Source organism: Dasypus novemcinctus, chromosome 7 (genome assembly GCF_030445035.2).
Source record: "Dasypus novemcinctus isolate mDasNov1 chromosome 7, mDasNov1.1.hap2, whole genome shotgun sequence".
Taxonomy (NCBI): Eukaryota; Metazoa; Chordata; class Mammalia; order Cingulata; family Dasypodidae; genus Dasypus; species Dasypus novemcinctus.
In genome coordinates this window covers 101660766-101685036 of record NC_080679.1, presented here as the reverse complement: position 1 = coordinate 101685036, position 24271 = coordinate 101660766, and the positions used below count along the sequence as shown (strand labels likewise).

The 24271-nt window shown below is 35.1% G+C and overlaps 1 protein-coding gene across 13 annotated transcripts in view; it reads right to left on the bottom strand.

Moving 5' to 3' along the window:
• ORC4 (origin recognition complex subunit 4) overlaps nucleotides 1-24271 on the bottom strand; it is a 133711-nt gene that overhangs the window by 25032 nt on the left and 84408 nt on the right. For 12 of the 13 annotated variants that reach the window (XM_058300965.2, XM_071216456.1, XM_058300966.2 and 9 more), the window contains 5 exons: nucleotides 21698-21773; nucleotides 20913-20998; nucleotides 18747-18795; nucleotides 16352-16503; nucleotides 12872-13045 (listed from right to left, as the gene is read on the bottom strand). In XM_058300965.2, coding sequence (XP_058156948.1) covers nucleotides 12872-13045; nucleotides 16352-16503; nucleotides 18747-18795; nucleotides 20913-20998; nucleotides 21698-21773 — 537 coding nt within the window. The remainder of the gene's footprint in view (nucleotides 1-12871; nucleotides 13046-16351; nucleotides 16504-18746; nucleotides 18796-20912; nucleotides 20999-21697; nucleotides 21774-24271) is intronic. The other variant, XM_071216453.1, reaches the window with a different exon arrangement.

Here is a 24271-nt window from a genome sequence, read left to right as displayed (position 1 = left end):
CTCTTCTCTCTGGAAAACCAGCTAGAAGACAAGAGAGAAATAGCCTGAAAAAATATCTCCTAGAATTTAGGACACTAGGGGAAGGCTGGACATTTACCAGAAGAGAGAAGGACAAAGGAAAAGAATCTTGACAGCAAAACTGAGTTAAATGCTGTAGCGGCAAGTGCCAGCAACCCTCCCTCACCTTATAAACACTTTTGAGGTCTCAGGTCACCAGATCTGTAGCTACAAAGGTGACCTCAGGGAGCCACCTCCCAGGAAAGGGGAGAATGAGAAACACGGCCTAAGAAGGACTCAGGTTTTGACCCACAGATTCGGTCTGCTGTGTCCCACCAGCCTCCTAGGCCAGGAGGGGCCACACCAATGTCTACCTTGGGAGCTAGCAAAGGAGCTAAGAAGATCTGACCCTCTCTACTGACCAGAGCTACTGGTTCAGAGTGCAGAGGGAAACGGGATTATTTCCTACCTGAGAAAAGGGAAGGGGCTGCCTGTAAAGGGTGGAGAACAGCCTCTGAGAAAGGTATGAATTACAAGGCTCTCAGCCTCCAGGCAGGGTCCTGTATCACACTGAGTCAGTCCGTATTACAGCAAAGTCTCTGACAAGGCACTGAACTGAGAGGGCTGCCAAAGAGCACCATTTACTGGCAGACCAAGGAAGTGCAAATGAGAAATATAAAGTAAATAAAAAAATAACCGAATAAAATTAATAGGTTTTGGTGAAATTTAAATGGCCTGTACCCATTATTGCAGAACAATACTAATGTCCTAAAAATGTCCTATGTTCCATCTATTCTATTCTCTTGGATCACAGAAGTGTCATAACTGTGGCAGGGGAGTTTCACTGGTGGGGGTGTCAGTGATGCGGAGATACATGGGAAAGGGTTCACCTGGGGCATGCCTCTAAGGCAAATAGAAATATGTTCAAGTGTTCATGGGATGCTGTCTCAATGTAAGGAGACCCACACAGTAACAAAAAGAATATTGCATTCCCATCCTGGGGATTTTCTAGTATTCTTTATTGCCTAAGAGTTACCTCCAGAAAGCCTCTTTTTTGCTCAAATGTGGCCTCTAAGCCAAACTAGGCACATAAATGCACTGAATTCCCCCCAGCATAGGACACCACTCCCTGGCACCAAGGATTATTACCAACCTATTACCAAGCACCAATGGTAATAATAGTAATGAATCTGGAAAAAGACCTTGACCAAGAGGGGGAAATAGTAAACAGAAATGAGTTTTTATGGCTAAGAGATTTCAAAGTGAGTTGGGAGGTCATTCCAGAAGATATGCCTATGCCCATCTCAGCAGGACCTCACTGACTGCCACAATGGACAGTGCATCAAATAATGGGACTCCTGACGGATCTAGAGACATCCAGAATTTAAGCAGTGCAGATGAGCTAAAAAATTTGGCAGCCCATAGTGGGCCTTACTTTGGAATTTATGCTCCCCAGTTTAAGAGTTAGATTCATTTATAGTTTCCTTACACACGGCTCTTCTGCCCTTTTATTTGAACTTTAATTTATACTATACTTGATAACTATATGTCCGAGAGACTTGAAACTTTCATCTATCCATGTGCCAGCTGAGCCCTGAATCTCAGCAGAGTTGCAACACCTACTCTCCAGTTCACTGGACTCAACCAGGACAACTAACAAGAAGATGATGGACAATGCCCATCCTAAGGAACAGTGTCTACAACTACAAGAAAGACAGTTCCATTCATCTGCTCCATGGGATCTAAGCCCCCACTCAATTAGTAGCACAGTGGGTGTGGCAATTTGAGATTTATAAATTCCAAAAAGAGAGATTATATTTGTAAAGTCATCTTTTCCTCTGGGTGTAATACGCTTTAACTATATTAGATTCTGTTGAGAAGTCTTTGATTAAATTATGTTAAGATTAGGGCTATGATTTGACCACATCATTAGGGTGTCTCAGAGTTGAGTCTCTGTCCCCTTGGCAGGTTATATAAATGGATGCTCAATGAAGAACATGGAAGTAGATGAGAGAAAAGAGAGAAAGCTCCATAGACACTGAAGAGGATCCAGAGGCCCTGAGAAGAGAGTTGAGCCATTTGCCTAATAGCATACAGCTGACTTTGTGGAAAAAAGAGCAGCTGAGCAATGAAAGAAATGAGTGTTGGGAATAGAGATGAGCTTGTTCCCAACAGACTGTTAAGAAACTGGACCCAGGGAGCCTTAAGAGGAAAAAGGAAGGCTGAACCCTGGAAGGTGTTGTCTGCCATCCTGCGTCAACAAGTGGCAACATACTTTATGTGAGAAAGTACCTGTTATGGTAGCTTGAGTTGGACTCTTTAGGACCTTGTTACTGTAAGCTTCTACTCCAAATAAATACCCTTTATAAAAGCCAATAGATTGCTGGTACTTTGAATTAGCACCCGTTTGGCTGATTAATACAGTGGGCATACCATCAAGAAATCCTCAAGATTAGGGAATGAAGGATGGACAAAAATAGACTTATTATTCTGTTATAGTTATAATTACTAGTCTAGCAATTGAAGAACTTTTATCATTGATATAAAGGCAGCAGCCACCAGAGATTCTGAGGGGAGGGAGAGAGAAGAATATGTGTAATATGGGGACATTTTCAGGACCCTGGAATTGTGCTGCATGACACTGCAATGACAGAGGCCATTCTATATTTTCTCATATCTACAAAATTGTGTCGCAGAAAGTGTAAACTATAATGTAAACTGTAGTCCATTGTTATTAACAGTGCTTCAATATGTGTTCATCAATTTTAACAAATGTACCACACTAATGAAGGAGCTTGTTAATGTGGGAAAGTGTGGGAGGGAGAGGGGCTGGAGCATATGGGAATACCCTATATTTTTTATGTAGTATTTATGTAATCTAAAGTTTCCTTAGAAATTAAAAAAAAAAAAAAAAAAAAAATTTTAAAAAAAGGTAAACGAGAGGCTTTTTCTGGCCTTTACAACCACCCTCCCTAAGGCCCTAAGAAGCGGGTCTAACAGGGACAATCCTAAACACTCAGAAGAGATTGAACCAAGAATCAAAGAACAGGGAAGCGGATTTGGCTGACAGAGTGTCCGCCTACCACATGGGAGGTCCAGGGTTCAAACGCAGGGCCTCCTGACCCGTGTAGTGAGCTGGCCCATGCACAGTGCTGATGCACACAAGGAGTGCCGTGCCACACAGGGGTGTCTCCCACGTAGGGGAGCCCCACGCACAAAGAGTGCACCCCGTAAGGAGAGCCGCCCTGCCAAAAAAAGTACAGCCTGCCCAGGAGTGGCGCTACACACATGGAGAGCTGACACAGCAAGATGATGCAGCAAAAAGTGACAGATTCCTGGTGCCGCTGACAAGAATACAAGCGGACACAGAAGAACACACAGCGAATGGACACAGAGAGCAGACAACAGGAGGTAAGGGGAGAGAAAGAAATGAAAAATAAATAAATCTTAAAAAAAAAAGAATCAAAGAACAACAGTAACACACAGCCATCCACCAGTAAATCCCTATGAAAGAAAAACTGAGCATCTGAGTAAACTTACCATCCTAATCAGATGCCTACATATTAGCAAAAAACAAGTCATATTAAGAAAATGGAAGAAATGGCACAAGAAAAGGAATATATCAAAGCCCCAGAAGAAACACCAGACTTGAGAAATCTAATCAAAAAGATGCATACAAATTTCCAAAATCAAATTAATGAATTGAAAGAAAATATGGCTAAAGGGATAAAGACAACAAGATGACAGTGAGAACAAAGAATTTGAAAATATGAATACAAAAGTAACAGAAATCATGGCATGGCAGCAGACTAGAAATGACAGAAGAAAGGAGAAGTGATACACAAGACAGAAAAGGTGAAAAGAAGAGAGAAAAGAATGGAAAAAATTGAGCAGGGGCACAGGGAGTTTAATGATAACACAATAACATGAAGCACAATAACATGTGTCATGGGAGTTCCAGAAGAAGAGAAGGAAAAAGGGGTAGAAAGAGTATCTGAGGAAAAAATAGGTGAAAATATCCCAACTCTCACGAAAGAAATGAACTTACATGTCAAAGAAGCAGCATAGGTTACCCCAATCAGAATAAATGGGAATAGATATACTCCAAGACACACAGTACTCAGAATGTCAAACATCGAAGATAAAAAGACAATTCTGAGAGCAGCAAGGGAGAAGCAAACCATCACATGCAAGGGACACCCAGTAAGACTTAGTGTAGACTTCTTATCAGAACCCATTTGAGGAGACAAGACAGGGAAAACATACAATTAGAAAAAGAGAGAAACTGCCAGCCAAGAATTCTTTATCCAGCAACACTGTCCTTCAAATATGAAGGCGATTTTAAAATACTGAAAAATAAACAGAAACAGAGTGTTCATCAACAAGAATTCCCTTTGTAGGAAATACTAAGGAAGCCTTACAGCCTGAAAGAAAGCAGCAGAAAGAAGCTTGGAGAAGAGTATAAAAGAAAGAATAGCAGAAAGGATAAGCAAAAGAGTAAAAGGACAGATGAATATAAGATATGACATATGAAAACCAAAGAATAAAATGGTGAAGTAAATAATGTCTTTATAGTAATAACACTGAATGTGAATGGATTAAACTCCCCAATCAAAAGATACAGGTTGACAGAATGGATTAAAAAAACCGAGCCATTCATATGCTTCCTACAAGAGACTCGCCTTAGACCCAGGGATACAATCCGGCTAAAAGTGAAAGGCTAGAAAAAGATACTCCATGCAAACAATAACCAAAACAGGGCAAGAGTAGCTATACTAATATCAGACAAAATGAACTTTAAATGCAAAAAAGTTATAGAAGATATAGAAGGCCATTATATATAAATTTTCTTTCACTTAGCATAATGGTTTTTTATTTTTGCCTAATATTAGCATCTTGTAATATTAACATACATTTGTTGAGTTTCAAAGAACAGTCATATATATTCAATATTACCCAAATTCACATTTCACATGAGGTTTTGCTATACTATAGAGTCCCATGTTACATTTTTTAGCTTCCCTTCTAATAATATACCCGATCTTTGATTTTCCCTTTCAACCACTAACACACTCATATAATAGCACTATTAGTTACAAACAGTATGATGTGCTTTAACCTTCTCTATTTATTTCCAAAGATTAACAAACAACTTTGTACCAGTTCTGCACAGGTTAACCCTCAGCTTTCCATTCTCTACATTCATTTTATTTCCTATATTCTAGTTATTAACTCCATGAGTTATAATATATTTAGTTCATAACAGCACAATATACAGAATTAGTCTTTCTAATTAGTCTGCTTCACTCAATGAAAGGACCTCCAGGTTTATCTATGTTTTCATATGCTTCATGACTTCATTTATTCTTTTTAATTAATTTTTTATTTTTAAGAAGCTTTAGATTACATAAATGTTACGTAAAAAATATAAGGGATTTCCATATGCCTCCCTCCCCCCACAAACACTTTCCCACATTAACAACATCCTTCATTAGTGTGGGACATTAGTTACAATTGATGAACCCATATTGAAACACTGTTGCCAATCATGGACTACAGTTTACATTATAGTTTACACTTTGTACCACACAATTTTGTTAAGTTATGACAAAATATACAATTACCTGTATCCATCACTGCAATGTCATGCAAGGTTAGCTATACTTGGACAAAATGTACTTTAATTGCAAAAAAGTTATAGGAGATACAGAAGGTCATTATGTGTTAATAAAAAGGACAATTCACTAGGAAGAAATAAGTCATAAATATTATGCACCTAACCAGGGTGCCCCAAAATACATGATGCAAACTCTAACAAAACTGAAGGGGAAAATAGATGTCACTAAAATAATAATTGGAGACTTCATCACACCACTCACATTATTAGGTAGAACTAGACAGATAATCAACCATAACAGAACTTGAACAATATGCCAACGAGGGAGATCTAAAAGACACACACCAAACAGGACATCTAATCTCAGTGAGATATACATTCTTTTCCAGTGCTCAGGGATCTTTCTCCAGGATAGACTACATGTTAGGTCACAATGCAGGTCTCAATAAATATAAAAAGGTTAAAATAATACGGAGCACCTTCTCAGATCACAATGGAATGAAACTGGAAATCAAAGATAAACAGGAAAGAGGCAGATTTGCAAATGTGTGGAGGCTAACACGCTCCTCAAGAATAAGTGGGTCAAAAAAGAAACTATAAGTGAAGTTAATAAATATACTGAGACAAATGAAAATGAGAACAAAACTTATCAAAACTTACAGGATATAGCAAAGGCAGCCTTGAGAGGGAAATTTATAGCCCTAAGGGCCTATATTAAAAAAGAAGAGCTAAAATCAAAGATCTAAATAAACACTGGAGAAATCAGAAAAAGAACAGCAAACCATTTCCAAAGCAGAAAGAATGAAATAAAAAGATTAGAGCGGAAATAAATGAAATTGAGGGGGAAAAAAATAGAGAAAATCAACTAAGGCAAGAAGCTGATTTTTTTGAGATCAACAAAATTGCCAAACTCCTCACCAGACTAACAAAGAAAGCAAGAGAGAAGACGCAAATAAATAAAACCAGAAATGAAAAGGGCAAAGTTATGACTAATCCCATAGAAATAAAACCCTACAGAAATAAAAAGGATCATTAAGAGGATATTATGAATCTTTATGCCAACAAAGTTGACAACCTAGATGAAATGGACAAATTCACAGACAAGCACAAACAGCCCATACTGGCATTAGAAGAAATGTAAGAACTTAAAACATTTAGAGACATTGAATCAGTCTTCCAAAATCTCACAACAAAGAAAAGTCAGGACCACATGTCATCACAGGTGAAGTCTACTAAGCATTTTGAGAAGAATTCCAAAAAATAGAAGAGGGAAAATTACCCAACACATTTTATGAAGTCAACATCACCCTAATACCAAAGCCAGAAAAGGAAATTACAAACAATTCTCTCTAATGAACATAGATGCAAAAATTCTAAACAAAAGACTTGCATATAGAATCCAACAGCATATCAAAAGACTTATGTACATCATGACCAAGTGGGATTTATTCCTGGTATGCAAGGATGGTTCAACATAAGAATTAACATAGCACACCACATTAACAAATTGAAGGAAAAAAAATCACACGATCATCTCAATCAATGAAGAAAAGGCATTTGACAAAATCCAGCATCCTTTTGTGATAAAAAACACTTCAAAAGATAGGAATAGAAGAAAAATTACCTAACATGATAAAAGGCATATATGAAAAACACACAGCCAACTACCTACTCAATGGAGAAAAGTTGAAAGCTTCACTCTATGATAGGGAACAAGACAAGGATTCCCACTGTTTTACCACTGTTATTCAACCTTTTGTTGAAGTTTTACCTAGAGCAATTAGATAAGGAAAAACAACAATAAAACAACAACAAAAAAGGCATCCAAATAGGAAAACTGGAAGTAAAACTCTATTTGCTGATGACATAATCCTATATTTAGAAAACTCTGAAGTAACTACAACAAAGCCACTTGGGCAAATGAGTTCAGCAAAGTGCAGGACACAAGATGAATGGGTAAAAGTTAGTAATGTTTTTATACACTAGTACTGAACAATTTGAAGAGGAAATCAGGGGGAAAAGTTCATTTATAATAGCTACAAAAAGACTCAAATACCTAGGAATTAATTTAACCAAAGAGGTACAAGACCTAACTTCAGAAAGCTACAAACCAAGGCTAAAAGAAATCAATGAAGATCTAAATAAATGTAAAGACAGTCCATGTTCATGGACTGGAAGAATATGAATCATATGAATCACCTAAAAAACTGATTTACAGATTAAATGCACTACCAGTCAAAATTTCAAAAGCCTATTTTATAGAAATAGAAAAGGTAATAATTACCTACATTTGGAAGTGAAACCGCACCCGTACAGCCAAAAGTATAAAAAAAAAAAAAGCGATGTGGGAGGATTTTTACTGTCTGACCTTCAAACATATTACAAAGCTCCAGTGGTCAAAACAGAATGGTATTGACATAAAGACAGATACATCGATCAGTAAAATACAATTGATGGTCCAGATATAAACCCTCATCTCTACAGACAAACTTACCAAATCCATGTTAACAGGACAAAAAACAGTCTCTTCAACAAATGGTGCTGGGAGAACTGGATATCCATTAACCAAAAGAATAAAAAAGGACCCCTATTTCATTCCCAATATAAAAAATCAACTCAAAATGGATCAAAGATCTAAATATAATAGTCAGGGTCATAAAACTACTATAAGAAAATGTAAAGATACTTCTTAAAAGATCTTGTGTTATGTGATGGTTTCTTGGACCTTACACCTAAAGCATGCACAACAAATGAAAAAAACAAAAGATAAATGGGACTTCCTCAAAGTTAAGTTCTTTTGCACCTCATAGGTCTTTGTCAAAAAGGTAAAAAGGCAGCTGACTCAATGGGAGAAAATGTTTGGAAATAACATATCTGACAAGGGTTTAAATCCATGATATATAAAGAAATGCTACAACTCAACAACAAAAACACAAACGACCTGATTACAAATTGGGCAAAACACTTGAATACACTTTTGTTCAAAGAAATACAAAGGGCAAAAAAAAAAAAACACATGAAAAAATGCTCAACATCACTAGCGATTATGGAAAATACAAATCAAAGCACAATGAGATATTATTTCACACCTATCAGAATGGTCACTTTTAAAAAGACAGAGAACTACAAATGTTGGAGAGGATAAAGAGAGATAGGAATGCTTATTCACTGTTCCGGATATGTAGAATGGTACAGCCACTGGGGAAAACTGTTTGTCAGTTCCTAAAGAAGCTGAATATACATTTGCCACATGACCCAACAATACCATTGCTGGGTATATACCCAGAAGAACTGAGAGCAGGGACACAAACAGACATCTGCACACTCGTGTTCAGTCAGAGAAGCGTTATTCATGATTGTTCCAAGTTGGAAAGAACCCAGGTGTCTACGAACCAACTAATGGGTGAACAAACTGTGGTATATTTTCATAATGGAATATTATGCACCTGTAAGAAGAAATGAAGTCATGAAGCATATGCCAACATGGATGAATCAGGAGGACATTATGTTGAGTGAAGCAAGCCAGACACAAAATGACAAATACTGTGTTATTTCACTACTATGAACTAAATATATTATGTAATTTTATGGAGTTAGTAACTTGAATATGCGTTACCATAAAATATAATGAGATTAGATTCCTTGAAGTAATTGTTACAAAATTTTTTGTGAAGAATGCACAATATTGAGATTATACTATAAGCCACAGATTATACACATTGGTTAGATCATGTGGTATGTGAACATATCTCAATAAAACCGCTTAATCAATAAATAATTATGCAAGAATAGCCAGAAAGAGAAGTGCAGCAGTTTGATATGGTTATGAATTCCAAAAAGAGATACTGGATTATGTTTGTAATCTGGTCTGTACCTGGGCATGATTAAGTTATGATTAGGGCTTTGATTGGGCCACGTGATTAGGTATTGAGTTCCCACCCTTGGTGGATGCAGACTCACAGATAAAAGGCATGGCAAAGGACAGAGATAAGGGTTTTTTATGTTGGAGTTTTTTTGTTGGAGTCTGATGCTGAAGCCTTAAGCTGGAGCCCCAGGAAGTAATAATCACACAGAGGAAAGAGAAGCAAGACCCAGGAAGAGAGGAAACCAGGAATCTTGAACCCTAGTAGACACTGGCAGCCATCTTGCTTCAACATGTGAAAATAGACTTTGGTGAGGAAGTAACTTATGCTTTATAGCCTGGTATCTGTAAGCCCTTACCCATATAAATAACCTTTATAGAAACTAACCAATTTCTGGTATTTTGCATCAGCACCCCTTTGGCTGACTAATACAAGTACAGCAGGGGAAGCATAGGGAGATTGAGAGGTGAAGAATTTGCCTCTGTTTGTCTGTTTTGATTATCACTGAAATAATGAAAACATTCTAATAATAATTGACATGATGAATGCAGAACTATGTGTTTATAACAAATACCTCTGATTGTATACTTTATATATAAATATGTGTACTTTATTAATATGTATCAATAAAACTGATTTCCTTAGGGGAGCAGATGTAGCTCAAAAGTGGTTGAGTGACCGCTTTCCATGTACGAGGTCCTGGGTTTGATCCCCAGTACATCCTAAAAAACAAACAAACTCTCATTGGGGAGCAGATGTAGGCCAGTGGTTGAGCACCTGCCTCCCACTGACAAGGTCCTGGATTCAAATCCTGGTACCCTTGTAAAAAATTTTTATTTTGGATTTGTTTAAAAAAGAAAAAAAAAAAGATGAAATTATCAACCAAACCAAAATGAAAAATGCAAAACAAAGAATATGAAAGGTTTGAACTGTATGTAAAAAAAACCAAAATTGTTACTTTTATAAAACATGAAATGCTATGACCAAATAATTACTCTGTAGTAAAAGGAAGGAGAATGGTTATGTATATAAGGGAAACTACCAGTTTTTACCAATTATTCTTCTGCATTGATTAAATTTTGCTCAATGTATTTCTATAATATAAAAAATGTTATAAAATTAATAGTACTTACAAGATCAAACCATATCTTTACATAAAAAAATTTTTTTAAGTATAAATTCAAATTCACACCTTTCATTTGGTATTGATATTTAATATATCTTAGTAAAAAAATCTATCATTATTGCTTTTAACAAAAAATAATCATTGTTTTAAATACAGTGAATAAAGGCTCTGTAAACTAACCTAATTATTCAACGATCTTATCATTCTGATTATAATTTATATTTAAAAAGCAGTCTTTTTCCTAATCTTTCAAAACCAAGGATTCTATATTATTTCGTTTCTCATATTTTTGAAAGATTCTACCAAGTGGAATTTATTCAATAACATTATTTTTCAATTATGTTATTAAAACACACACACACCCCCTTCTCTCTGAGTTTTTGATTTCCAGCTATATTTTAAAATAAATACCATACAGTGGGTAGGTTTAAACAACAGGAATTGATTGGCTTATGGTTGCACTTTGTTAGTTCTGAATGCAGTTCAAAAGGCACTAAACCATCAGATAATACAACTTTCCATACATTCTTCTACAAAACTACACTTTCAATCTAGATTTCCACTTCAACAGAGAATATATCCAGGTTCACCCATATCCTCTTTATCGAAGGACTGTTCAGTTAAACCTTTGTGTGAAGTATTGTCCTTTGGTAACTCACTTCCTGAAAGTTCAAGGAGGTTCTTGATAGAACTGGTTTTGGCCTTAGTCTCAGAGCATGCTACCTGGACAGACAGAATTTTCAAAACCATCAATTGCTGATTTTTTGTGCTTAAGAGTTTAAATCTCAGCTTATCCCTTTCCTTTCACATTTTACTATAAGCTGTAGGGAGAAACCAGACTGTACCTTGCACACTTAGCTTTGAAATCTCATCCAAATATCCAAGTTCTTCAATTACAAGTTCATCAGAACTCAATTTCACCAAGTTCTCTGCCATTTTATAACATGGAATGCCTTTCTTCCAGTTTCAAAGAACATTAACCATTTCTTTCTAAAACTTCTTTGGAACAACCTTTAGTGTCCAAATTTCTACTATAGTCTCTTCAAACCAATCTAAGCTTTTTCTATCAAGCACCATGCAATTCTTCTAGCCTTTACCCATTACCCAATTTTAAAGTAGTCCCACATTTTAGGTATTTGTAATAACAGCACCTAACTTTCTACTTCCCAAAACTGTTTTAATTTCCTGGCTGCTAAAACAAATACCATACAATGGGTTGGCTTAATGAGAATCTACTGGCTCATGGATTTGAGGCTAAAAGTCCAGAGTCAAGGTGTCAGCTTATCAGTGCTTTCTTCTCACTGAAGACTGTGGTATTTTGGGGCTAGCTGCCAGTAATCCATGGTTTTTCTGTCACACGGCAATGCACATTACAGCAGCTTCTCCTTTCTCTTCTGGCTTCTCTCCCTGAGTCCAAACTCCTTTGCTTTTAAGAACTTCACCCATATTGGATAAAGGTCCATTCTCACTTAGTTTGGGCACACCTTAACTAGTAACATCTTCAAAGGACCTATTTATAAATAGATTTATACCCACAGAACCAGGGCTTGGGACCTCATCATGACTTTTTTGAGGGACATGGTTCAATCACCAACACCCTGCCAAGTGAAACTGCTTGCCAGCACCAGATAAACTGATACTAAATATGCTGAGTTTATACAATGGTCTTAAGAAGTTGGGCCATGCAGCTTAACTGCAGAGGTTAAATTACAGAGTCCAAAAGGCTTAGAAAATCTTTGCTTCTTTAATTTAAAACCCACAAGAGTCCAATGACTCCACATGGGATGCACCAATGATAATATAACCAGAGGTACCACAGCCCAGTTTGCTTCTTACTAGACCCAACAAAATTAAAGTTGAAGGCTATTTATGAGAATTAGGGGCGGGGGCGGGAATCTACATAAGACAGGTAAGTATGAAGCATTAAACAAGTTTATTGCTAAATTTGTAAAATACAGAAAACATTTTTTTAGACAAGAATTTATTAACAAAATTATATAAAATATAAATGATACAAAACATTCATTTTTAGTTAAGTTTACTTCAAACTAGTCAGAAGTCCCAAGGCCTATGAAATTCTTTTCAGAGAAAGAGATTTCAAATGGCTTTTAGAAAAGGGAAAATAAAGAAAATATATACTTGTATGAATTGCATTACTGTAGTTCTATGCCACAGGAACATTAGAAACTGTGTAAATTTTAACTGCTTTCAAATACTAAAGCAAGACACATAAATTACTTTAACATTACTGACTTTGTTTCAAGTTACCTGAACATTCTCATTCCACTTCTCAGCAAAAAGCCTGTCTGGGAATTCTGCAGGTAAAGATAATTGTTCTTTAAATATTTTAAGATATTGTGGAAAACCAAATGAATTCATTAAATGTATTTGCCGGTGGGAAAATCGTGACTTCACTCTTTTTTCTAAGAGTTCCAAAATATCCTTAAAAACAAACAAAAATTCCTATAAGATGCATGTTAAAAACATTATACCAATATTAAATGTCTAAGTATTTAAACTATTACTTATATCTAACAATGCTTATACTATTATACATATTAAGAATTAAAAACATTTTTTTATGTAAACTGCTTTAAATAATCCCCTACTAAGAATACGTGGCCCTCATAATGTCATGGCCTTTTAAGATATCATTCTCAGCTAATTTGTAACATTCTATGACCTACAATGATTGCTGGAAAATTTCTGACCATTCAATACACATCAAGAGTTTCAGTAAGTAATGTGTACATAACTATGAAGAATTTATATAAAAATTAAGATAATATAATGCAGTGGGACTGAATACATTCATAAAAGTTTAAACATCTCTTCAATATTTTATGTAACAATAGCTCAAGATGCAGTACATGTAATGGGACACAGTTCAGTTCACTCAGCTACCTATAAACTTAAAGCTGAAGCTCTGCTGGGAAAAAGGAAGCAATTAGAAGATGAAATTGGCAGGAACAGAGCATGACATTGATGACTTACTCTATCTTTTGGTTTTTATATTGATATATTTAAAATACACTTTTATTTGTGCCACTTTTCCTTAAAAAAAAAGATGGAAAAGTTTACTGTCAAAGAATACAAGAAACTAATAGATAACTAAGATCAATAGCCAATACATATATTAATTGCAGGGACATGCAAAGTTTTCTTAGACATATAAATACTTCCAAAGAGTTGATATGGGCTCAAACTATCCCAGTCATCAAAAGCACAAAAGGAAAACTGTTTTCCTAAATTATATAGATGGGTAGGAATTACCATTCCTAATACACGTTTTCTAAAAAATTATGGTACATGAAATTACAAATTGTAATATACTGTTATAATTCCACTCCTAGATATATATATCCAAGAGAAATGGAAACATATTTCCACAAAAAACTTACATATGAATGCTCATAGCATTATTATTTCCAATAGCTAAAAAGTAGAAAGAACCTAATGTCCATCAGCTGACAAATGGATACATAAAATGTGGATCCATATAATGGAAAATTATTTGGCAAAAAAAGAAATGAAGTAGTGATATATGCTACAACATGCATGAACCAGGAAAACATTATGCTAAGTAAAAGACACATAAGGCAGACACAAAAGGCCACATAGTATAGGATGTCATTTATACAAAATATCCAGAATATGCAAATCCATAAAGACAGAAAGAATAGTGGTTGTCTGGGAGGGGAGGAGATGGGGAGAAAGAAAGGGGCAATGAGATAGTTGGGGGTAACACCTAAATATTATGTGATTGTTAAAATTCTTTTGATGAGAGCATAACACTGTAAAAATACTAGAAAGTATTGAATTTTAGTTTAAACGGGTGAATTGTATATGGTACATGAATTCTATCTTAATAAAGCTGCTATACAAAAAAAGCCACCACTCCTCACCTGAAATTTGAACACAGGCTTGAAATCTGAAGGTTTTTAAGGAATTATTAATTTTTAAGGTATGATAATTATTTTAAGGAAATAAATTTTAAAGTGCCCTTAATCTTCTGAAAATACATTTTGAAATACTTGCTGATGAAATGATATAATGTCTGCTTTTTGCATCAAAATAATCCGGGGATGGAAGACAGTAGAGGATAAATGAAACAAGCTCACAATAATTCTTGAAGCTAGGTGATGAATGGGAAGGGATAACTGGGGTTCATTTTATTATTCTCTCATTTGTACATTATTGAAAATTTCTACAATAAAAAAAGTTTAAAAAACGCCAGAAATATGAATTTTATCTACCCAGGTTATTCTCAAAACAGACAGGTTAAGAAACTAATCAAGTGAACAAAGTGAGATGATAAGTTGCGAAGGAAGACGGGAAAAGATTAATGGCTAGACTAGGAATTGTAGGGAAGGGGCAAATGAAGAAACTGAATGTTTTTACATGGTCAATAGTGGCAATATTGAGAGAATTAAATGAGGATGTTTTGTTCAGAAAGAGAGTGCACATTTATATTCTATTAAGGAGCAGTCATATGCTAGCCATATAGGAAAATGGCTGAAAGGGAGTGGAAACAAACTCTGCAAGTAATAACTAGAGCCTGACAGTAAGAACAGAAAGAAAGACTTGAAAGTAAAAGATGTTTTAGTGGTGGACTATAAGTTGGCAATATGGGGAAAGAAGGAATAGTAAAAAAATAATTTAGTTTATTCAACAGGGGAAAAAGCTGCTTGCTGACAAAGCTACTACTCCATTTATCCTTTTGTTCATCCTCCATGAACATGGATACCTACACACATTTGAATGAATTAGACAGCTGGAGAATTATATATACACAGAATAAAAATGAGCCTCTGAAAACATTGCTAAGGAGCTGCTGGCCCTTAAATTAGGCCTTCACTGGGTCAATAAACATCTGCTACCCAAAGGAAGATTTTTTTTTGTCAAAAGGATGATGCTTCCCCCTTACCTCTGTGATACATGCTGATTTTGCAAAGGAGGAATAAAGATATGTGAAGCACAAGTCAGACACTCTATAAGGAGACTCATTCTGAAGGTGTATATCACAAGCTTGAGTGCAGTGGGGAAGGAGGTACAGAGAAATTTACTATATAGAAAAACAGCCCTGAAAAAAAAAGTTGACTTAGTTAAAAAGTCTTCTTTCAAAAAAAAGACCAAGAGCTGTAGGAAAGGCGAATAAACAAATGGCCCTGAAATAAGCCTGCCAGAAATGGAGATGGGAAAGGAAGAATAAAAGATATAGAGGCATGGCAGTCATAGGAGTATATGAAGTGACTTAATACCAGTTTTATCTGAATTTCACTAACAAAGTTCATACTATGAGAGTAAAAGGCAAACAGAAAAAGGCCTGTGTAGGAAGATATACAAAGTTCAACATAAGATTAGGGATAAAAGCATTCTAAAGTCCTATACACAGTTTGATAGAAACAATCCCTTCCACTTTTGGAGATGTGTACTTACAAAGTATAGGACAGTGTATTGAACTGATTCCAAGTATTTCCAAAATATGAAAAGAATGACTTCATAGTTTTTGTTCAGTGATTCCATAGGAGGGGACAAGCATTAGTTTATAAGCATATATGACAACTATTTTCTGTTTTTTTTCCTCAATCTGAGTTGAAAAGTGGGATGAATACATTGGACATTGGTGAGACACAATTTTAAAAATACCTAACAATTGAACATGAATGAAAAAATAATTATGCCAGGAATTAAGCTAGAGTTTTCTAAACATTATAACCATTTTTTTTTTTAAATAAAAAGGCTTACCAATCTACATGTAAGACCAATAACTGCTATTGGAGTCTGTGCAGACTGAGAAATGTCAAAAAGATTATATAGGAGTGTTTGGTTTTTATGATGAGCAAAAAGATCAAATTCATCTAACACGAAGATCACTGGGCAACTGCTAGTTCGATCACCTAAGACAAAATAAAGAGTTTCACATTAACAAGCTATTATAAACCTTGCTTAAATTTGCAAATTATTTACTACACTTCCGTTTTTAAAACTCAATTCAACAAACATGCATAGTCTACTTTGGGCAGGGTACTTACTAAAACGTGCATTTACTCAACAAAAACAAAAAGCATTTAGAAGATAAAAAGAGCCCCTCAAGTGGATTACATTTTAGTTTGCTAATGAAAAGTTAAGAAAAGCATTTAAATAACCCAAGACTGCTGTTTTTGAAATTATGGAAATACAATCATTCTCATAGAATCAGAAAATTGACAAAGACCTTTCAATATCTAAACAGAACCAAAACAGTGGGATTAAAATATAAAAAGCCACTAACTTATGTTTCAAAGAAAACTTGTTCCTATAGTAGAAATAGAAATGCAAACTACATCTTCCCAGAGAAATAATTTCTATAAATAATGGTCAGACTATTAAGTTCAACCAAGGCCAGTTTAACTCCATCCAATCACAGCTTTTAACATTTCAGTAACGGGGAAATTTCAACATGAGACCCTTTTTGGATGCTTTTTCCAACCACAACAATGGAAACTACCTTAGCAGAAAAAGCACTGTTACCTAAGGTTTAAAGGCTTTACATTTATATTAAAATGTAAAAAGAAAGTGAGGTTAAGGGAAGAATTACTCTACCAGATAATAAAACCAAAATGGTTTAATACTAGCACAAACACTTTCGAGGGGCTACTCAAAAATTAGGATCAGATGCAAATAATATTGAAATTTATATCTGAGAGATTATAGCATTACACAGTAAATGGAAAAATGGTTAGTTCATCCAAAGTTATATCTCTTCATGTTACATCTAAAAACAAATTCTAACTAAATTACAAATTAAAAATATATGTATAAGAAAAAAATCATGGATGAGTTTTTGCATAATATGGGGGAGTAAAAAAAATCTGGGATAGATGTGACTATGAATAAACTTTACATTTTGTTTAACAGAAAAATCCAAACCAAATTTAAGAAAAAACTAAGTACAAGAGTTCTCACGACAAAGTATGAGCTACACTCCACAAAAATAAGGCAAAGAACCAATAGGAAATACATGAACCAGGACAGAAAATATCAGTGGCCAATATACATATAAAGAGATGACTACCACCAGTATGAAAATTATGCAAGTTAAACTAAGGCTTTAAGTTACTATTATTAGACAAGGAAACATGAAACTTAAAAATATTATCTATTGTTTATGAATTTGTGAAGAAAACCATTCTCAAACATTTAGAAAAGAATAAAGCATTCTAGGGTGGTTTGGCCATATTATTTTAAATGTGGTGCCTTTTAACCCAGAATTCTACTTACTGAAATTATTCCAGGAAATACCTGGCTGATAATCTATGCAATTCTTCCCAATTACAAAAAACTAGAAACAAAAGCCCATAAGTGGTTATTAGCTAATAAATGATAGTACTTATATAAAATGAAATGTATTTATATGACATGGAAAGAGCTCATAAACTATTACAAAGTGAAAAGATTTCAAAATAATATGCAAAATATTATTTTATTCTTGTAAAAACTGTATTTATCTCTATAGCTATATTGGTGTTGGGAATAAGATTTGGCTCAACTGATAGAGCATCGGCCTACCATATGGGAGGTCCAGGGTTCAAACCCAGGGCCTCCTGACCTGTGTGGTTAGCTGGCCCAGGCGCAGTGCTGATGCGTGCAAGGAGTGTCATGCCACACAGAGGTGTCCCCCACGTAGGGGAGCCCACACATAAGGAGTACGCCCAGCAAGGAGAGCCGCCCTGCATGAAAAAAAGCACAGCCTGCCCAGCAGTGGTGCCGCACACACGAAGAGCTAACACAGCAAGATGATGCCACTAAAAGAGACACAGATTCCCAGTGCTGCTGACAAGAATCCAAGTGGACACAGAAGAACATATAGCAAATGGACACAGAAAGCAGACAACGGGGGAGGGGGGCAGAGAAATTAAAAAAAAAAAATATATATATATATATATATATGTATATATATAGAGAGAGATGTTTTGCTGCAGGCAAATGGAAGTAAGAAACCAAATGTTAGCAGAGATACTATTACAGTGGTGGGATTAAAGTGATTTTTATTCTTTGATTTTTCTAAGAGATTTTTATGAAAACATGTATTACCTTTATAATCAGGGGAACTATAAAGCTAAAAATATTTTTTGATGCTTTGAAATATGCCAAAAATTACCCTTTTTTAATGCTTCCAGAAGAAATGAAAGGTTTTCAGCAAAGCTTCCCTGAATGACAACAAAAAAGATACCATAATTAGAAGGTGAGTGGAATAAGGAAAAAAAGAGGTGTGTCAAAACTCTTACACATTATATAGACACTATATATTTATTTTCATTCAGTAAATTACAGTCATTGGAGAGATTCTCAACTGAATATTTCCATGCTCACAATCTAAGAGTTGAATTAAATAGATTCTGAGGGTATAGCACTGTAAATGGTAACACTGCATCATGTTTGAAATTTATACTTTCTGGACAAAATCTGTAAAGTTAAGAATTAGAAACACACACACCTAGAACACGTTAACTTTTATGAATCTTAAATTAATTTGTAGCACTAAATAACCATGACTTTAAATAAGATTCCAAAGGAAAAGGCAAAAGAAAGTTACACCAAATATTAGATAATAAAATAATTTATCTCTATTTAGAAGCATATTGCGGAACTTGTATACATCATATCAAATTTGGCTATGTTAACTTGGAACAGAGGGAAACTATTTTTGGATACAATTTAAAATTTTAGCTGAAAATTAAATAGAGTAGGAGATGCATTATCCAGATGTACCAGAGTTTGTGGGAAGAGACACCATTAAGATACTTTTTCATTAGTCATTTTTACTTCATTCAGATTTTTTAATTTAAAGAAATGGATAACATAAAATTTGAGAAGGAGAAAAGAAAACCACTTGTTTCCCAGTTGAGATAAACGATACAAAAACAGCTTAAAGTGTTTCTAAGAGCTTCCCCATATTTGTGATGGTCACATGCTACAAAGTAAATACTATTTTTAAGGTAGACAGGTCAAGAAGCATCATCCATAAATATAATAACACACACAGTTACTCAAAGGTCGCTAGTCTTTTATTTATTTATTTAAAAGACAATGCACTGATATTAAGTATAGCAAAACAGAAAGTCTGGGTTAACCGCCTTAAGCTTTCAATGTGCAGTCTCTGCCATTTTATGACCTCAGGTGCCTAATCTATGTAATAAAGGTATTAAAGTAATTATATAATTGATGATTATGATAATAAAAGTGATGACAAAGATGATAAAGAGGCAACAGCTTTTTAAAATTAACTTAATTTATGGTTCAAATAAGAATAGGTTCATTTAGGCATAGTTGGATCCCAGGCCAACTGAAAACCAAAACACACTAAGCCTACATAATGGGAAATTGCCTTGACCAAGTATGACACGAGCTTAAACATTAAATTCTGAGGAAAGGTAGAATGTGAGATTTGTAGAAGGAGCATTCTGATTGAACTTACACTTCAAAGACCTGAAAACTATGGAAGAACATGTGGTTGGCTCAACTTTTTATAGATAAAATTAACAAAAAATAAAATGTCTATATACCTTCATATCTAGACAGGCTACACAATATGGCTTTGTCACAGCAAGAGCACTCATTTGAGAGAGAAAAGTAACAGTACTCTATCTACATGACTACTAGTGACTAGGAATAAACTTGGAATGTATATAATCTCCTTATATTGCATAAAGAGTGTGAAGATGGGTCTTTTCATCATGAAAATTTGCGGCTGCAACAAATTATATTAATTATATTTCCTTTACCTATCAGGAGATAGGTAAACTTTAAAGCTTTAAAACATTTCTAATCATACTGAAATCATTTAAGTTACTGATGTTCACTGTCCAAAAACCCCAAGCCTTTACAACAATGAGGTGTGGGTTAAGTTTCTAAGAGGTAACTGCCATTTGTACAGTCCATTATCAACTTGTATATTTTTAAAAAACATGAATTGTATTTAATGCTTTTTTCTTCTTTAGAATAATCCTGTGAATAAGTATAATTAAATACCACCTCTTTAGCAGATGAAAAATAGAAAATTCAGAAATATTCATTAGCCTAGGATCTAGCTAGTAAATGGTTATGAGACAACACTCTAACCCAGATAGTGTGACTTTTTAGTCAGCATATTTTCCACTACTCCTATTCTACCTGAGTCTGAAGACTAGAAATAGACGGCTAGAGCTTGGTTTCTAATAAAATATACGTATATTTCAAATTCAAATTCATGAACTTCAAAAAAAAAAATCTATGCCACAGAGACTTTACTATTAAGTTTATTTAAAAGAATTAAAATGATACTTACAAAAACTTTATCTCCAACTACATTTTCCAGATTTAACTGCCTTGTGATTTCTTTTAGGGCAATTTTATCATTGACCTGTAGCAGTCCTGAAATAAAGGTTGATTAAAAATATCTAATTAAAGGGAAATATGTATTTGATACAGTGCAGATTATATCCAAATTAAGTACATTTTCCAGGGCCTTTTAAATTTAACTGAAGAATAAAAGTCAGTCTGTAATTCATGTTATTTCCTTTATAAAAATCATCAAAGAAGTCCTCTGGCAGACTAAAAGAACCATCTTCCTTGGGGCTATCATTATTTATAAAGAAAGAAAGGTAAAATAATGGGCAACAAAAAATCCTTATCTACTTTAATTTTAATTTAGTCATATATTGTGTATAGAATGTTAAAGTAAAGGTTTTTAAAAGCATCAATCTAGTTTGTTGTTGTTGTTTTTTTTAGGTATTGGGGGCCAGAAATTGAAGCTGGGAACTTGTATGTGGGAAGCCACTGCTCAACCACCAAGCAACACTGGCTTCCCTGAGTTGGTTTGTCCATTTGTTTTGCTTGTTGTTCAGTTTGTTTTCAGGAAGCACCAACAACTGAACACAGGACCTCCCATGTGGGAAAATGGCATTCAACTGCTCAAGCTGTATCTACTCCCCCTAGGTTTTAAAATTTTATTTTATCAATACAGATTTAAAACGTGCAAAAGAATTTAGTTTCATAATATAAAAAAAGCCCACGTAACTTACATCATTTCCAATGACAAAATGTCATTGGAAGTCATTTCCAATGACTTACCATTTAGGTGAACTTGTAATACATTTTCACTCACTTCTTCTCTTTCCATGAGTTCTTTCAAAGCATGATTTATTAACTAAATTAAAAAATTATAAAATATTTAAAGTAAAAAAATGAATCCATATTTTTATAAATCCATGAATGGGAGAAAGAGAAATATAACCCTTTTAATTAACAAATAAATGTTCATATTCTTTATATATGAGGTTTAACTAGACGATCTCTTGTGTATCCCTTCTTAAGATGTCAGAGCCAAGATTGATGCTTCACTCTCTCAATCATCTACCCAAACTTTTAATAAATGTTTAGAAGCAACTCTCAAAATTTAAAAGAAGTATTTTTCGATAGCTCACACAAAACTATGCCTTCATGAATTTTATGTTTCGGTACATGATAAATCTCTAGGACATGTACTCTAAATATAATTGAAATCAGTTAAAAGCCATTGAAAAGTATATAACAGAAAAATGCTACACAATTTTTATTAAAAATCTATTCCCCAATACATAAATTCCTACAGAATACTCTGAACTATTTTGTATGTCATCATGAAACAAAAATCTAAAAGAAATAGGTTAAATTGTAAAAGAGATGTTCCCTTCGTTAGCTGACAGGTTCAAAGAGAAAATTTACGTTTAAGAAACAGAGCTGGTAATGAAAAAAATTATTAAGTATAATTATTCCCAGAAAGTTGTTATACCACCGTAAGTTGTTCAAATGTAAACGTTCACATTTGTATAAAGGTTTACACATATTTTTTATTTATAACATTGTATCACTCTTATATTGCAATTTCACATGCATTTTTACAAATGATTGCTGTGTAACATTTTTAAGAATTAAAAAATGAATAGAATTAAGAAAAGCAAAGAAGCTTTTTAAGAAGAAGAGTGATAATGGAGGACTATTCTTTCCAGAATGAAAAATAGAAGGGTATTACCACGAAAATAAGTGGTCTAGGAAAAGAGGATGTACCTAAAAAGGTTTAGCACAAATTAACTTTTTTTTTAAAAGATTTTTATTTATTTCTCTCTCCTCCCTCCCCCCCCCCGCAATTGTCTGCTCTCTGTGTCCATTCACTGTGTGTTCTTCTGTGACTGCTTCTATTCTTATCTGCAGCACTGGGAATCTGTGTTTCTTTTTGCTGCGTCATCTTATGTCAGCTCTCCATGTGTGTGGCACCGTTCTTGGGCAGGACGCACTTTCTTTCGTGTTTGGTGGCTCTACGTTTGGGGTGCACTCCTTGCGCGTGGGGCTATCCTATGCGAGGGACACCCCTGTGTGGCACGGCACTCCTTGCAGGCATCAGCACTGCACATGGGCCAGCTCCACATGGGTCAAGGAGGCCCAGGGTTTGAACTGCAGACCTCCCATGTGGTAGGTGGACGCCCCATCCATTGGGCAAAGTCCGCTTCCCAAGCACAAATTAATTTTATCAAAATTTAGTGAGGACAAAAAAAAATTATTCAACAAAGGTACTGGGACTACTGATAAACTATTCTGAAAAAGGAAATATTTCTTTATTTGTTCTTGTAATATTGCTATTTCTATTTGTCAGTGCAACAAGAAGAAGCAAACATCACCCATGCTCAAATTGTTAGACTTCACAAAAGGATATCAAACTTACCAGCTTTTCCTGGTATATCAGCATTGTGTTTAAAGCTTGGGGAATTCTACCTCAGATCATAGGTACTCTTGAGAGTCTTAAGAAAGGACAATCTCAAAATATCAATGGTCATACTATTAGGAAAAATACAACTTAGAGGTGACATGTATAGAAAACTGTCTGAAAGTCAGGTGGTACACTTCTCTGTCTTTGGAGCAGATCAGACCCTATCATGGGGAACTCTCCCCAGATATGATGTTAATTTAGTCCTCCAAAATACTGGTTTTAGAGAATAACAATTAGACAGGTAGAAATCGCCTGGAAAAAAAATGTTATACTAGGGTTTAGGACACCAGGGGAAGGCTAGACACAACTCAGAAGGGAGACAGGCAAAGGAAAAGAATTGAAATGGCCAAACAATTAATTAAAACCTGCAGCTGCCAGAGTCCTTCCCTACTCCACAAGACACTTACAAATTCTCAGATTTCAAGGCCTGGGGCCCAGGGATCCAGTTCCCCAGGAAACAGGAGAGAGAAGGACTCAGCCTAAGGTTGACTCAGTTTTTGACCCACAAATTTGGTCTGCTGTGTCCCATAAGCCCTTCCAGGCAAGGTGAGGATGCAAAACTGTTTGCTCTGTGAGCCAGCATAGGACTAAAGAGATCTGACCCTCTCATCGCCCACCCTGCTGACCAGGACTGGTTGTTGATGAAGAGGGGAATGGAATTATTTCCTACCCAGGCAAAGGGAAGGTGTTCCCAGCAAAGGCTGGAGAACAGCCTCTGAGAAAGTTTGAATTGTGAGGTTCTTAGCACCTCCAGGTAGGGACGCTGACCTCTTGCTGGGGTCCTGTATAAACTGAGAACTGAAAGCAAGAAACACACAGATAAAGACAGATGCCATTTGTACTCTGTCATGTGAAAGATGACTCTGGAATCACCTACAGCTGTAGAAAGGCCTAGAGCAGGG